Here is a 16203-nt window from a genome sequence, read left to right on the forward strand (position 1 = left end):
GACAATGTACAGCATAATGTGTGTGCTTCAGACAACGGAAAGAATACCAGAATACTCTGCCTAGAGTATTCCAGTCACCGGCTCTTAGTAAATCATAATAAATTTGTTTCAAGCATATAGAATTAGTTTTAATAGAAGACATGAACAGCATTCCATGTTATGTTGTCCAAAAAATTCCTCGGTCGTGTCCCTGTTTGGTTTGAGTGCTGCAGTTTCCACGCCATGTTCGGGCATCACTCCAATCACCCTAGTCACCACTCACTCCTTTGATAGCATCAGAACCTAACACCATTTGCTGCTGTGCCGTTCAAATTTTCCTGCGACGTTCTTGAAAACGCTTCAATTTTCAGCTGCAAGGATGGGAACAACTTCTTCCAGAACAACAGTGATCACTGATCATTGCCCAAATCTAGGGTGAGAAAAGAAAATTTCTAAAATTGCAGAAAAGCTGCGACTGAAATGTTTTAACGAAATGTGATTCCTTCCTATTTTTTAAATTATAAGTATGCCAGATTTTTAAGTTATGTATTATTTATTCTATTTTGGACTCTGCACTGGGAATATCATTCCTTCAGCATTTAGCTTCACGTTTAAAAATGTTTATACAAATACTAGAACTGATCACAAGTGGGATTTATCACCGAGAATGAAAATATTTTTGTTTAGAGAGGGAGAGTTTGGAATAAAACTTCAGAGATCCTCTGGACATCCTCATCTTATACTGCTTTTTAGCATAATGATAAAAGCCTAGAAGATAAGGGTTGCTGTAGATATATGTACAATAGAATAATATGTTACACAATACCTTTTCCAACAATAAAATGAAAATATACAGCTCAGTACAATTTAAAGAATAATTGTTATTATACTTGTTGCATTTATTAATTGTGTAAATGTGTGTTTGGTTTCCAAGGGAACTAAACTCCAGAGCATAGGACAGAAAGGAGCTACAGCATGGTCCAGGGGGCCTCCACATGGGGACAGCAAGGGGACAAGGACTGTGGGCCATACTGTGCAGAGCCCTTCGCTCTGATATAAACATTACCTGTTGTGGTGCACACATTCTAAAATAAAACACCTATCTCCTGTTCTTCCTAGTTTCCTTCCTGCATGCCCTGTATTTGGTTGATTGCTTTCCCACGGAGGTGATGCACACTTTGCCCCTGTTGTCACATCTATGAACGAGACCCTTTTTCTCGTGTAGGTTTCACAGAAAGCTCAATAAAGGGTCTCTACTAAGGGTGCTAGTTTGTTTTTTTTCTACACTCTTGCATATCTTTCACACAACACAAGCAGAAAGAAATGCTTCAAGCATCACAGAACATGGAATTACTTTTAGCTCTGTATTTAGACAGGCACAACATTTCTGATTCCTCTAATTCCAATCGACAGGAGAGAAATGTAAGAACAAAATGTTTCAGGCAAGAATGGAATAGCCTTGTTAACTCTGAAGACCTCTCTAGTAGAGCCTCAGGCAAAAGCAAAGGAATTCCAGCATAACACGAATAAACACCTTCTATTCCAACTCCACCTGTTTCTTTGAATTTGGCAACCTAGGCATAACGTAGGCTTGGAGCCAAACCCACCCATGAAGACGAGTTAAAAGGTCAGAGTAAAGACCAGGTCACCTCACGGTTAACAGCGCTTCCTAAAGAGCCTGGTCTATTCCTCCTCCAGCTAACTGGAAATGGAAGAACATGAAGGCCTCAAGTATTATTCAACTTACTTGTAAACCGAGGCCCAGTGATTAAGTCGGTAGTGGCAGCAGTCTGGGGCTGGTCCTGTTGGGTAAGGACATCATCACTGAGACAGAGAAAGAGAATGAAAGCATTTAATCTGTGCATTAACCCAAAGTTTGAACTTCGGGGATGGTTGGAGCAAGGTTTAAGCTAAATCCTGCAGTACAGAAATGTTCAGGGCATCTCCCAGTCCATGTGCAAGTGCCTGCAGGTCCTCCCTTAGAGACCCTGGCTGAGCTGTCACACTGGCTGCTTACTAAAATGGAATGGGACTATGCTGAGGCAACCAAGGCAACAGCAGCAGCCTAGATTTCTTCTCATGACATCTGGATGGTGACATGTGAGTGAAAGCTTTCAGTCTCTGCCTTTGCACCTCGTATCTCATTTTATCTCCAGCAGTTTGATTCAGGTTCTAAACATATTGGAGAGTCTTACACAAGAGTCAAAAAGGAGCGTTTTGCAAATATCGGTAACTTCTTGGCTCACGTTTTTAAGCTATGCAACCTGCACCACTTTAGCCCTCAATAAAGTATAGCAGTGCACAGTGAATGTTGTGGTTTTATTCTTTACTATGCTACGATATTGGCTAATGCCTCCAGCCCATGGCCGTTTCTCCACCAGGTGGCTTGGAAAGGCGCACCACAAAAGCAATCTGGCTCCACCGCTTTGGATAGCAGGCACAGCATTTTTGCTGTCTTTCTAGCTGCAAATGGTGGATTTTGTAAAACAGCTGCCCAGCTGGGGTTATTGTGCATCAGACACAACAGAATTTTGATGACAGAGAACAGATACAGGTGTCAGGATGGTTAGCGAGGTTCTCTTTTCCAGCTTGACCCCAATTTATGCACAGACCAACCTGAAGGCTGAACACATCATTCGGTTTCTACGTAGCTGCACTATGACCTTTGGTAAAGTCCATGACCTTTGATAATACCATCATGTTTATTTACATTGAAGGTAGTTTGTGTTACAAATTCGTAAGATGATGAAAACCATCCATTTTTTTAAATATGCATTAGATATAAACACTGTAGCCTACTTTGTATAATTATTCAGAAGATTGCTAACAAATCTCCATTCTTTGCCATTTATTTATCACTCTCAGTCTTACAGACAGATAAGAATTAATCTAATAATGTCCTTTATGTTGTTATATGCACAAATGATTTTCAAAGGATTACATCCTTTGGTTTTTCTGATTCTATGGTTTTATGTTTTTCACAGCATTTTTTCTTAACTTCTTAAGTTAGGATCCTATGAAGTTAAAACCATTGGGTTTTTTTAGAGTCTCTTTTTCATCATTTTAATTTGACATTTGCATGAAAAATTTCAGAGCAGATATGAAAGAAAATCAAATGCTATTTTGATGTATCAGGAGCTCATCTCTAAAGATTCTGAGCATCAGATATTTATATCTGCGTTCAATCCATTGGGAAGCTGCTTCAAACACAATGGATCTTGTCAATCACTCTATATACATATGGTTTGGGATTACTAAACAAACCAAAAGTGGTCGAAAAGCCCTAGGCAAACCGAAATGTTTAATGCAGTACGTTGCATTAACATCTCTCTCTTTCTGTGTCCTTTTCATTAGCACACGCTGCTTGCTTTGCCTGCTTCGAAACCAAAAGCCAAGCAGCGAACAAAGAGACGGTTTCATAACCAGAATATTTCGAGTGGGCAGATGCATAAAACTCATCAAGCCAATTAAAAACAAGCCTCACATAGAAATTTTCACTGGCCAAGCTGTCTAGCTGAAACACGGGCTTTTTGTCTCCTTACCTAATCTGCATACACGTCACACCCGTGGAAAACTTGTCATCGGCGGTGCCAGGAGATGTTTTAACTTACAGATCAGTCAACAAATCGTGCTGACTGCTTATCCGACTGCAGCAGCGATGCTGATGGAGCCCCTGCAGGTCAGTCGATCCCACGCTGCCACAGCAAGCCCACAGGCCGTGCCTTGATGCCTGTGCCTTGATTCCTTTCCCTGCAGAAGCAAAGGAAACATTACTTTCCTAGAGGAGCAAGCCGCGGCCAGCCCGGGGTGTCCCTGCAGACAGGCACGCAAACAACCTCAAGAACTGAGAGCGGTGCTGATGCTAAGGAAATAACTTTTAGTTCCAGGCAAACAGCGAGCTGTTTCGGCTCCAGTTCCCGCTGTCGGAACAGCCTCACGCATGCGGCCCTGGTGCCAGGAACAACTCTTAAATTGGCAGTGAGAGGGGAGGCTGAAACAAAATAGGCCTCGACACTGAAAAATAACTTGATAAGCAAAACAAGTACAAGGAGACCATAACTTGCCAATCACTAGAAAATGACAGCCCTTTCTGAAAAATACAGTGTTTTGTACATTTGCATTCAGCAGTAGAAGTTGTAACATGACGCTGAGGCTTGGCGGAGGACGGGAATTCCTCTTTGCAGAACTTCCAAGGTTCCTGGGTTCAGCTTGGTCTCCGTGTGGAACAAGAAGCGATGCTCCCTTTACTCTGAAGCAGGGCTGGGGCTCTCCCCAGAGGTACAGTGAGGGAGATGGCAGGGCTGGGCTGCCCATGGCAAGGGGCCAGGCTCTGCCTCCTTGTCGTCCCGGCACAAGAAAGAGCATCAGCCTCCGAGATGTCTTGCTTTCAACAAGCTGGCAAATTCTGATAAAAATTGGTTTGCTGGCGCTTTCATAGCCAGCTCTAGTGAGAGTGTTTACAGCAACTAAACGCTAGCAAGGACTGCAGACTCAGCAGAAGGAGGAAAATCAATATTCATTTCTTAGGAGGGAGAAAGAAGAGAGAGAAGTTGAAAATGAGAAAAGCTGCATTCAATTCCGGTTTCCAAGTACCTCCATCCATTTCTTTTTACAGCACTGCAGCGCGGCAGAGCAATCCAGCACGGCCACGACAACAGCAGCAGCCCAAGGTTTATGTTGCAAATCCTGGCCCCTACTGCAATGCCTGGCAGGGAAAAGCTTTTCTCTACGTTTTCATGTGTTCGGGCCATTTGCTCTCTCTGTTGCTCTCCCTGGCACCTGGAGTGATTTTTGTCTCTCTGGTTGCAAAAGCAAGCTCTGGAGGGGAGAGGGCAAACTGGGAGGCTGGGGATTAAGGACCCAGAAACAAATCCTCGAAGCTGTTTCAGCTGGTGGCAGCTGCCCAGCTGTTTAACACCTCGGCAGTGGATTCCCTGCTGTATTTCCCTACCATTTCCCTTAGCAGCTCGATTTGAGCAGCCTCGGGGCCTGCCTCCGCAGCTCAGCCCTCCCTGCTGCCGTCACACACATGGCGCCACGGGACGCACATGGGTGGCGTGACAGATTGGCAGAGCACGGCTGCAGCGTAGGAAGAGCCTGCCTCCCGCTCCTCCGGGATGTGGCAGGAACCACGAAATCGCTCTGGGCTGCAGGCTGAGCTCATCCCTCTGCCCCACAGTCAGACGCCCACAGCTCCTCCAGCCTGCCTGCAGCACTCGCCCACGCCAGCAGCCGACGTGGGCACGGACCCAGCTCTCAGGCCCACCTTGTGAGAATGCTCCAGTGCCACCTGCACACAGGTTGTGCCTCCACTCCTTATTGGTTTTAGGACCTCTAGTGGCAGAAAAAAAAAATATAAAAGTGTTTGCAGAGAAAATCATCTTGGAAAGCTCCTCACGAGAGGACGAGACATCAAATACCTATGAACTCCAGCCAGTCAGGAAGGGATGTCCAAGCGCCATTTCCTTAATTAACACTCTGGGTCTTCTCCAGGAAAAGTTATTTTATCTTCTCCTTTCTCATACAGGATGCTGCAAAAGAATAAAGTCTGCCAGGAAAATACTGCAGGCATAAAATACACTTACATCTACCAGTGATCAGTACTGCCTGTCAGTAACCTTTTTAGCGAACAGCTATCCTCAATTATTGATATTTCAGTATGGGTTTTCAAGGTGAGTCTGTGGATGACAGCTTTAAGTTTTCTGTTTCTCAGCAGGACCACTCTTGGCATGGTTAACACTGAAAATGTGGTGCAGACAATGAAATCCTTTCCCTCCAGGTAACCCTCATTTTGACCCGTGACAGCACAAAGTGTCTCGTCTCATCCCTCCAATTGCCAGGCCACTGATTTCCCTCTCGAACCCAAGAAAATATCAAGCTGCACAAGGGGAAAGAGCTATTTACACCTGCTCCTGTACTAGGTCTCATCAGTGCAATTATGTTATTAAAAATGTTTTAAACACACCTGAAAAATAAACAGTGAAAGGAGTAAAACCCTAGCCGAGGACAAAGTCTACCTCCAGCAGGAACCCAGGAGAGCCACATCCTTCTTTTTTTGGCAGCAGAGAGACAAACCTAATGGAGAACACAGGAGAGCAGCAGCAGAAGTGGCAGGATGGAGGAGGTTATTGCTGAGGCTGTGACAATGTGCAGGCGGCCGTTTGTTCCACCGAGACCACGAGCTGTCTGTACCCCAGGAAATGCCTGACTGGACATTTCGGAAATATGTGAAAATCCACAATCGAGGTTTCCTCCCGGCCCTACGGGAGAGGCTCATCCCTCTCAGCTCTCTGGTTGCTTTCTGCTGAACTCTCTACAAAGAAAAAGTGGAGGAATTTCCACCAGCAAGGTAACTGTGAACTAGAGACGCTCCTGGCATTGTCATCTCTTGGCAGTCACAGGCAGTGAATTACAACGTGCTGCACCTGGGGGAAAACACCAGAAAGAGTCTGCATGGTGAAGACAGGTGTCTTATGTCCTGACAGGACTGCAATAGCTTCTGAATGACACAGAGTAGCACAGAGTTCAGCAGTGATGTACAAAAAAAAGAAGCCAGCCTCATCTCTCATTAACCAAAGTCCCCCAAAAAATGAAGCTTTGGAGGAACCCAAACTCCTCACAGATTGCTGTCCAGTGCCAGCCTGCAGGGTGGGACCGCATGGGGTGAGAGCTACTGGAATATTTTAAATTGACTTCTTCAGAATCAAATTATTCGCTTCCGAAATGCTGAAACACCTCAGCTGACACTTCTGCACCAGCCTAATTTTTGTGACTGTAATGCTCCTTCCCCTCTCTCTTCCCTGTTTCTCAGTTCAGCAAGAGATAAATAAAACAGACGCCACGTCTGGTCATGCACAGCCTCAGAAAGTGCCCTGGGGTACTTCAAACAGGGCACTGGGCAGGACAGAGTCTCCCTCTCCTAGAAATCAGTTTTCTGTGCTTCTGCCTCCCCCCAAGCCCTCAAACACAAGTGATGCTGAAATGCACCTGCCCAGCCTGAGCTGTTGGCTGACCCAGCGAAGCAGAAATGAGCTGCAGCCTGAAATATTTATGAAAGGCAGCCGTGGAGGGCAGAAAACCCAGAAATTTATTATTTACCGTGCATGCCCTTTATTCTCCGTTCAGGGGTAATTCATTCGAATTCTGCTCTGCTCTAGAGGGGAGCAGAGCTGGGGTAACCTCACCAAAGCAGCCTGGGTTACTCCAGCTTTACGCCACTGTGCTGAGGGGCAGGATCTGCCCCAGAGCATCCTTCAGAAAGCATTTTATATGAGCTGTCTGTGTGCCTACAGCTCAAGCTACCCCAGCCACTTTCATCTCCACAAGCTGCCCTTGCGAGGCAACCTGCGACTGCGTTCACAGACCTAGCAGGATAATTTCTTACTCCTCGGGGTTGATTAACCTGTCGGAGAGGGATCCGTGCCTTCAGAACTCTATTTTTGCAGGTGTTCCTGGGACAAACGCCTCAGCTGCACAAAAGCGAACTAGACAAAATGTGCAGACGCTTTATTTGGCATGGAAAGAAACCAAGGACACGGCCCCTGCTAGAGTTGCAAAAATAAGAAGAGTGCGGGGAACTTGGCCTGCCTCAGTGGAAACTCAGCGTTTGGGTGGCCTCGCTGCAGCCTGTGTGGGACCGGCAGCTGAATGGAGAGGCCGGCCGGGCCTGGAACGCCAGCAAACCCTCCCAGATCCGTCACTTGGCAGAGGTACTGGCAGAAATTCTCTGGCCGAGAAAGCACAATCAAATCCTGCGACGTGTAGTACCTCGAGAAGGGGTCCGTCAGTCTGAAACGCCGTGGAAGCTGACATCCTCTCCAGTTGCTGATTTATCTGACCTCTCCTTCAGTTAGGAAAATCCTAGACTCATAAAAAACCATAAGGAGGGGAAAAATTTGCAAGGATCAGACTGTTTGATAGGGATTAGATTAAATTCTCCTGCTGCACATCTTCCATACATCACCCCCGTTTGTTGCTCTGCTGCTTCCCGTGCCCTTTTCACCGCCCCGTAAGGAGGACCTGTGTTTGCCTCTAAGTGCCCCCCTGTGCCCTATATACCAGGATTTGGGAATTTTGCTGGTTGTCTCAACAGCACAGGGACTGAGCTCCCCCTTCCACAGCTTCTGCTTGCCCAAGGACAGCCTGCAGGCTCTGACCCCAGGCTGTTTGCACAGCCTGTCAAAAACTATCTGTGTACAGAGATTGTAGCAGCACAGTGAGTATCACAGTTCAGGCTAAAAGGCAATCCTGTGCCAAGCTCATTCTAGGTCACCAACTTCCTAAGGGTATTCTTCCAAGAAAGAGCTTTATCTTGAGTAGTTCTGCCAGAGCAGACAGGCTGAGTTACGATTAACCCCTTCTTCAAAAGGAAGAGCAAGAATTATTCACTCCATGGCATCCGTCGTTTGTTATTTATTCATGGTAAGATTTTTTTTTTTTCCAGGCCAGCATTAAAAAATAAAGTCACGAGGTCAGAGTGCCTTTGAATGGAAAAATTATTCACCCTTTCGAAAAGGACACTACTTTAAATGTGCATCTTGGGCAGCATCCACATTCCTTTGATTAAAGTAAATGCAGTGTGTTCAACTTTAAAAGATATCTCACCCTGAAACACACCATCACTCCAGTCAAGGGCTTTATTGCCTGGAAAGTTCAGATACCCATCAGGGAAGTCACTGCAGCAAAGGCTGGGAAATACAAAAGGCACACAGATGTGGCTTTGAAGAAAGAAAGAAGCCATATAAGAAAGGCAATATGGCTAATTAAAAAGCACATGGAAAGGAAGCAAACAAATTACAAAATTAAACAAAGTCAGCTAAATGCTGGGAGGAGAGGAGCATTAACCAGCCTGAAAGTCCCACCAGAATACGTGGAGCTTCCACCCCTTCATCAGCTGCTGCGAGGAGACTGCAGCAGAAAGACACCCCAGCTGGAGCAGGAAGGCCACCTGAGCTGATGGAACCAGCAAGGTTCATTTGTGGGGTTCACCACAAACAGAGCGAGGCAGCTCTCCTAACAGAGTGTACTGACACCATGTAACTCCTTTTCACGGTTTATAATTTGTCACACAACTTCAACAAGTGATTAGCTAAGCTTACAGAAAGATATACTTATTTCTGAGACCGTGCCACTAGAGCATCAGGCTCAAGAAGCCCGTAACTTACCAAGTGTGTGGTAGTGTTGTGGGGAAGCACCCCCAAATGCCGGCCCTGCTCCTTGTTAGACTCCTCCTTAGCTGAGGGCAGTGCTGCGGCTGGACAGCAGGCCAGGCAGCACCATGCCTCGACCTGGGACAGCCACTGCTGCTGGCACCACACATCACCTCACCCCCTGGGACAGAAGTGTTGTCACTGGCTCTGAAACAGCACTCCGATGGGTGGTTTCTCTCTGCCTCCAGCCTGATTTTGCATTTAAATTCAAAGTCTGAACCTCTTTACCAGGCTCCGGGGTGTACACCAGAATCCACCAGTGCGTTAACGCCAGTGCAATGCACTGGGGGTTACAGAAGCCTCTGCATGATAAAAAAGCAAAGCCAAGGGCATTCCATCATTATGAGAGGGAAAAAAAGGATAACATAGGGTTCATATTTTATCTACTTTTTTTCTCCACTATATTTAATTAAATCAAACTTTAATCTTAACATCTGCCACAAGCCACAGTATCAGTTCTAATCTGTATGGAGTGACACAAAATGATAATTTTTTTGCCGCAGTGTACGGAGATCTGTACAGCACTATCTGAGAGATACAATAAATGCCATAAAATGAATGCATCAGCTTTGCACGGGTGCAGAATTTCCCCAGACAGACCCAGTTATGGGTCAGAGATCTGCAGAAATGAGAACAGTTAGGCAGTAACTATGTCAATGTACTTAAAAAAAAATCCTCCCTGATAAATGTATTTTATTTTCCTAGAAATAACAACTATTTCATGCTCTCTAAGATTATATCAGCAAACTTGTGTGTAAATACTGTTAAGACTACACGCAAGTCCTACAAACGTAGGACTAAACACAGTAGGACTGCATCAAGCTCCGAAACGCTGCAGCTATTTAGACAGCTACTGGGCTGGAGTAACTTTTACTCGAAACACGGAACATGTCAATAGGTGGTTACTAACCTGTCCAGCATTTGTGAGGCCAAAGCAAAAACATTTGCCAAAGGAACAGAAAGAGCCTGAAGAGGGCACCACAGGAATGACTTAGAGGACAGCTCCTGTTGATTTTACCCTGAGACCTGCGATAGCTGGAGCCTTCCCCAAAGGAACAGCTGCTGCACTCAAGCAGCACGGCAAGAACCTGAACTTTGACCTCAAATTAAAAAATCATCACCATACAACAACAACAAAAAGAGGAAATCACGGTAGCAAAATGAAAACACGATCCCTATAAGTTTCAATAGTTGAGAATTACTTTACAATACATTTTTAAAACTAAGATTTTAAGCCTCACTTAGAATTTACAGGGGCCTAACTCACAGATTTCAAAAGCTTGGTTTCAGCAATGTCAATGACCTAACTGCAAGCACAACTGAAAACACAGAGAAGAGCAAAAAGAAAAGATGCTTAGTTACCAACATATATAGGGCAAATACTCATGAATAAATTAGTGCTCTGTGAATCCACCTTAGATTACTTTTCCACTAGAAGGAAGAAAGCAGACAGGTTATCACACTCAGAAATGAGTCTAGCTGCCGTTCAGACATGTTTCACAACAATAACCCCTGACAAGTCTTTATGAGACTTTGAGGGTCCCAACATTTTCCTTCTCAATCGCACAGCTGCCAACACCACTATCACGTACATTTTGAATCGTTCCCTCACATCACCTTACGCTAGCAGAGCTTCTTCCCTCTCTATAGCAAGGGAAGGAAAAGAAAGCCAAGAATGAGGATGGAAAACAAGAAACAAGGAGTGTTCAGGGGGCTGGGCCTCCCTCAGTCTCCCTCAGATTGTGCTGGTGGACAGCACAATCGATCTTGTGGCTGTGGAAAAAACCCACAGGTATAGCTCAGAAGAACTCCACTTTCTGCTTTACCTGCTGTAAGGGCTAGATTTGCATGGCATGGCACATAACCTCAAGCAGATGATACCACTTTGCTGTTTAGGGTTTTTCTTTGGATTTTGGGTTTTTCCAGAGCTACGGTCACCGCCTGCCTGCCGGCCGCATAATGCCACCGGTGCACGGGGCAGCTGGCCTCATGCCCCCAGAGCCACCCACTCTCTGCTGTGACTGCTCGGTGGCAGGGTTCGTGGCAGAGCAATGATTTTCCAGGACACGGTGAGAAGCCTGCACCAGGCGGGCGAGCTGCCAAGATTTGTGCAGAGTTGACCTGAGATGCAAACAGATTGAAACGGGGCAAACAGATTGTAAAGGGGCAGGAAGGAGTGATGACAGGTCTTAAGCATTTACCCTCCTGGTTAGCATTTACCCTCTTCCCTAGTCCCTTTTGCCCCATTTCCTCCCTGACAGCATGTGACACTGAAAGCTGCTTCCCAGCTTGGCACAGCTTCTTTCAGCTGCTGCCACCATCACTCAAAAGGTTTGACCAGTTGCAGCATCCTCAGGGTTACAGAGGATCCCCCGGATCCTCCCTGTCTCCTCTATGCCATGGCCACCACAGAGAGACACGAAGAAATTAGCGTTTTAAATTACCATGAAGCAGAATCAAAGCTATATCCTAGCTAACTGTAAAGAGAAAGGAATCCACGAGAAACTCACGGCCAACATTTGTTACTACTTCAAGTATTCTGATAAAAACACTTCACTAAGCTTTCAGCGTAACAAATACCTGTCCCTGCAGTCAAGGTTGATCTGAATGTTACACCCAAATGCGGGAGGGATGGAAATGGGATACGAGGAAACTACTTTTCCTAGTGACAACACAGAGTTGTCAGCTCACTTTAAATTACACCTTGAAGGTTTATCTGAAACTAACCAGAATCTGCTGCTTGGTGGACAGACCAGCTGGTCCACACAATCCCCTTTATTCACTCACATGATGCTCTGCAAAGAAGATGAGTTTTTTTTGGCGGTGCTGAGAATCAAAATTAAAAATGATGATGGCAGGAAGGAATGACAAGGTATTTGCCTGACAGCCCTTCAGGTCACCACGACTTCCCTGCCACACAGGCACAGGGAGCGAGTGCAAGAGCTGTAATTGGTGACCCACAGACCTCAGCTCTTAGAGGTCCAGGGTCTTTGCCCCAGACTGCCAGAGCAGCTATTCAGAACTAATCGAGAACTAATCGTGTCTGCCTGGTACACAGGCACAGTGAGTTAGCAGTACATGACCTTCTCAGCTCGTTTCTTTGAAATGCAAACAAGATCCTGACTGTTGGAGGAGCAGAGCCTCTTCAGCTTAACAAAGAGCAAATTATTTCTTGTTTCTTCCTTTAACATTGTGGCAACAGGGTATTGCTTGTTTTCAATACGACATGGGAGCCTAGCGGTGTGTAACAGCGCTGATGGCATTTGCAATTTCAGAGCTTGGCCGTCTGAAACTGATCACAAGTTTTTCCACCCTCTGTAACCCCCAGTGAGCATGACTTACTCCAGCGGCGTCTGCATTAACGTCCGCACAATGCTGTTCTTTATCAAATACATCAGACCCCTCTGTGCAGAGTCAAGGACCTCATCAATTACACAACCCATCTCCTTGTCCGAGACAAGCAAGCAGCCAAAGCCTTCTTTGTGCCCCACATAGCTGTCTTTGCAGCAGACAAGCGAGCCCTTGGTTTCCAAGAGCACGCAGCACACAAGGGATGGATAAGGGGCCTACACGCTGGGCAGGAGCCCACGGTGGTATGAGGAAATCTTGTGACTGAATTCCGAGGCAGGAACATAGCTGATGGGTTACTCAGATTGCCCTGCCTGCAGTTTTGGAATTACACAGCACAGAGGAATTAAAAAAAAAAAGTCATCTGCTATCGCCGGAGTCAAAAGCTTCTTACCAGTTAGGAAAACACAAAAATGGGCACGTTACCATCACTGAGCTTTTATTAAGGCTCCACTCCACTGCTACAGAACTCCACCCCTCTCTGCAGAACAGAAGGGAAAGCAATGAAATGGCTCAACACTTTTTAAACATCTTTCTCAGACTCCCAAAAGGCAACAAAAGGGGGAGAGAGATCATCCATCCTTGTTGCTTTGTCTGTCTCCTCCCTCCTCCACCTAGGACAGCAACCGTTCTCTCAAGATCTCTAAGACACTGCAATGAAACCAAGTTGAAAGCAATTTCTGCAGGCAAATGTGGACACATCCTGTTCCAACTAAGTCAGACACGATATTGTGCTGTTGTTATCCTATGAAAAAGCTCTGGAAAAGGAAAAAGGGAGACAAAATAGTTGACTGAAGCACTGATATGTATTACCTAACATAACCATAACATCCATAAATGGCATTATTAAATAAACGCAATCCAAATAAGATGCAGCTGATAAACACTTCCTTACAACCTTGTCGGAATTCGACCATGTGGAATATAAGCAATTCTCTACTTAAGTTTCAAAAAACAGATCTTCATGGCAATGCCTTACCTTCATTAAAAAAAAGAACCCCCCCTTGAAATCTGGCCAAATTAATTCTGTAAAATGCATGCACGTTCAGATATCCTACGTGAATCACTCTGGGTGAAATAAAATGCATGATTTTATTTATAAGACTTGGGCGGAAAAAAACAAACAACTGATATTTATGCAGTCTGAATATGAGCTTAAATGGGGTTCCTGTAAATTTCCGTTGTAGCACCTACTGCTGGACTGACAACCTGACCACTAGCTAACCTGAAGAGATTTCAGTACCACAAGCACTGCAGCAGCAGCTCAACACCTTCAGAAACTATTCTGGCCGGTGCACAAACAGAATAACAGAATAAGCAACAGCTCATTATAACCACTGGTGCAATTTCAAGAATCTTTATTTAAATAAACAGTAGAAATAAATATTTGCTAAGAAATAGCTAACCAGTTACCACAGCATCTTCTGAAGCACAGGTATTTAAGTGACACGAGTGCCACCTGCTGGTTTCGGCATCAAAACACTTCGGTTTGTGCACGGTGCCTTCAAAACTTCTAGCTAGAGGGCGTAGGGTTTGTTTGTTTCTAAATAACTCGAATGTTCATTTCCAACATTCACAGAACGTTGTAAGAACAAAAATAATTAAAAGAAGGACATCAGTAAGACTTGTTTATCTCTAGTGCCTGGAGTGAAGTAATTATATAAACGCTGCACAAATATTTCCCCCCAAATTTAACTTCACAGATGTCAAATCCAACAAAACACATGAATGATCATTCTTTTCAATAAATACTTATACACAGTGGCCTGTAATACAAGAAGTAGTCTTAGAATCAAGGTACTTTCAGAGTATACACTTCCAACTCTATCTTAAAATTCTTTTTTATTCATAAATCAAGCCAACTGTGGGTATCTCTTCTCTGGGAAGTGACAGAACAAAGTGAGACCGAAAAATTCAGGAAGTGCACTGCTATAAATGGGACAGAGAACTGCAGCCTGCTTTATATTTGCTGTAACAGTCAAATCACTGAGAAAATATGGGCATATTAAAATCCAGTTGTGAGTTCAAGTCCATTTGCACATTACTAGCTTCGAAGGGTAGAAGAGTTGGACTCCTTTTGTTTCATTTCACGCACCAGAAGCGTATCATTATTTCAGATATCCCGCTAATACAGCTACCAAAGCTGTTTCTAAGCAACTGCAATTTATCAAACACATCTGCTTCAATCCACGTGCTGCGCCTTCTTTGCGCTTGCAGTAGTGAAAACAATTTACCAGCAGCAGCGGTTCTGGGCCTCCCGTTCTTCCTAAACTCAGCACAGGCTGGAAGCATGAGGGTCCACTTCCTAGGTGACACCGAGACACACCAACACAGCAACTCTGTATGGCACCACGCCCCACAGGCCTTTACATCTTGTCTCCCAAAATTTCATCTCTCTGTGCCATTTTGCACTCACATATGCTCACTGCTCTCTACCATATCCAACTGTACTGTCACTCTGCACGCTTCTGAATACTGATTTGAAGTCAATCCGGATCATATTCCAAGTCTTCCAGAATATGTAACCCAGCTATTATTTTCTTAAAATGTGCAACATTTTAGAACAAAACCCGTCCATGTTCATGTCCAAGAAAATTCTTATTCGTGTCATTATGACAGCCACTTATTGCACTCATTTCTCACAGCAGCAAGAACTTCCAGGCGGAGCACCGCATCTCTTCCCGAAGTTGTCATTCCCACAATTTCTCATTCTAAAGCAGCAACAGTTCATGATGCGTTCGTCAGCACTTAACCAGTTCCTTGTTTGCCAAAGGTTCTGCAATGACTTCATCACGCATGAACTGTTCCTAGAGACAGCAAGCAGAGTTTTAGTTGGATTTCGTTATTTTTGCACCTCCTCTCCCTCAGAAGACATCAGATCACCATTTTGCTTTCTGGTGTGGATGTAAACGGCATCAAATTGTCTCCCAGAAGATGAGGGCTGTAGCTTGCCTACTACTTGTAAAAATTAAATTAGATGACTGTGCTGCTGGAGTCACAGACATCTTAACATCTCTGGGGCTGTTTTGCCCACGTTTCACCCCATGCTCACCCAGAGCAGGCACGATATAAAGCTCAGACACGGCAGCAGACAGGCATCAGGAAAGAAAACGAGGCAGGAGAGGGAACCACAACAGAAGGGATGCTTCAGCCAGCTCCCTGCCAGCCTCACCCCAGGCTTCCCAAGGCCTTTTAAAACCCCGCAGCAAACCCCAACCCCCCTTGGCTGAGTCAGCACGAAGCGTGGAGGCGCAGACCGCCCTCCCGCACCCACCTGGTCGTAGATGACGCGCAGGATGAGCGAGCAGCTGGGGCAGGTGGCCACCTCCTCGCCGTTCTCCAGGTCCTCCTGGAACAGGGGCAGGAAACGCTCAGACAGCGGCCGTCCCTCACCCAGGGACCCCTCCCTCCCCCCCCAACCTCCCAGGGGCCCTCCCTCACCTCACAGCCCCCCCCCCCCCCATCACCTCACGGGTGAGCCCCCCAGCCCCCCCGGCCGTTACCCGCGTGATGAGGAAGCGGTCCCCGCAGGGGCAGGGGTAGCTGTAGGTGCCGCTCTCGGCGTCGTACTCGAAGTCCTCGATCTCCACCTCGTCGTGGAACACCGCCATCATGGCGCCCGGCCGGAACGGGCGGGGAGGGACGGGACGGGGCGGAAAGGGAGCGG

At 45.8% G+C, this 16203-nt stretch overlaps 1 protein-coding gene across 3 annotated transcripts; it reads right to left on the minus strand.

Moving 5' to 3' along the window:
• Nucleotides 1-269: 269 nt before the first annotated feature.
• On the minus strand, nt 270-16177 carry DPH3 (diphthamide biosynthesis 3). Of its 3 annotated transcripts, none has more exons than XR_014316906.1 (5): nt 16040-16177; nt 15811-15885; nt 3522-3729; nt 1727-1781; nt 270-409 (listed from the first exon to the last, which is right to left on the minus strand). XR_014316906.1 is itself a non-coding variant. In XM_082753266.1 (3 exons), the coding sequence occupies exons 1-3, from the start codon at nt 16148-16150 to the stop codon at nt 15278-15280; spliced, it is 252 nt and encodes an 83-aa protein (XP_082609392.1). In that variant the 5' UTR covers nt 16151-16177; the 3' UTR covers nt 13862-15277. The 3 variants fall into 3 exon arrangements, 1 of the variants encoding a protein (XP_082609392.1); XR_014316907.1 differs by having other exon boundaries at nt 1727-1803; XM_082753266.1 differs by lacking the exons at nt 270-409; nt 1727-1781; nt 3522-3729 and adding an exon at nt 13862-15343.
• Between the last annotated feature and the right edge of the window lie 26 nt (nt 16178-16203).

This window comes from Aythya marila (genome assembly GCF_965140915.1).
Source record: "Aythya marila genome assembly, chromosome: 2".
Taxonomy (NCBI): Eukaryota; Metazoa; Chordata; class Aves; order Anseriformes; family Anatidae; genus Aythya; species Aythya marila.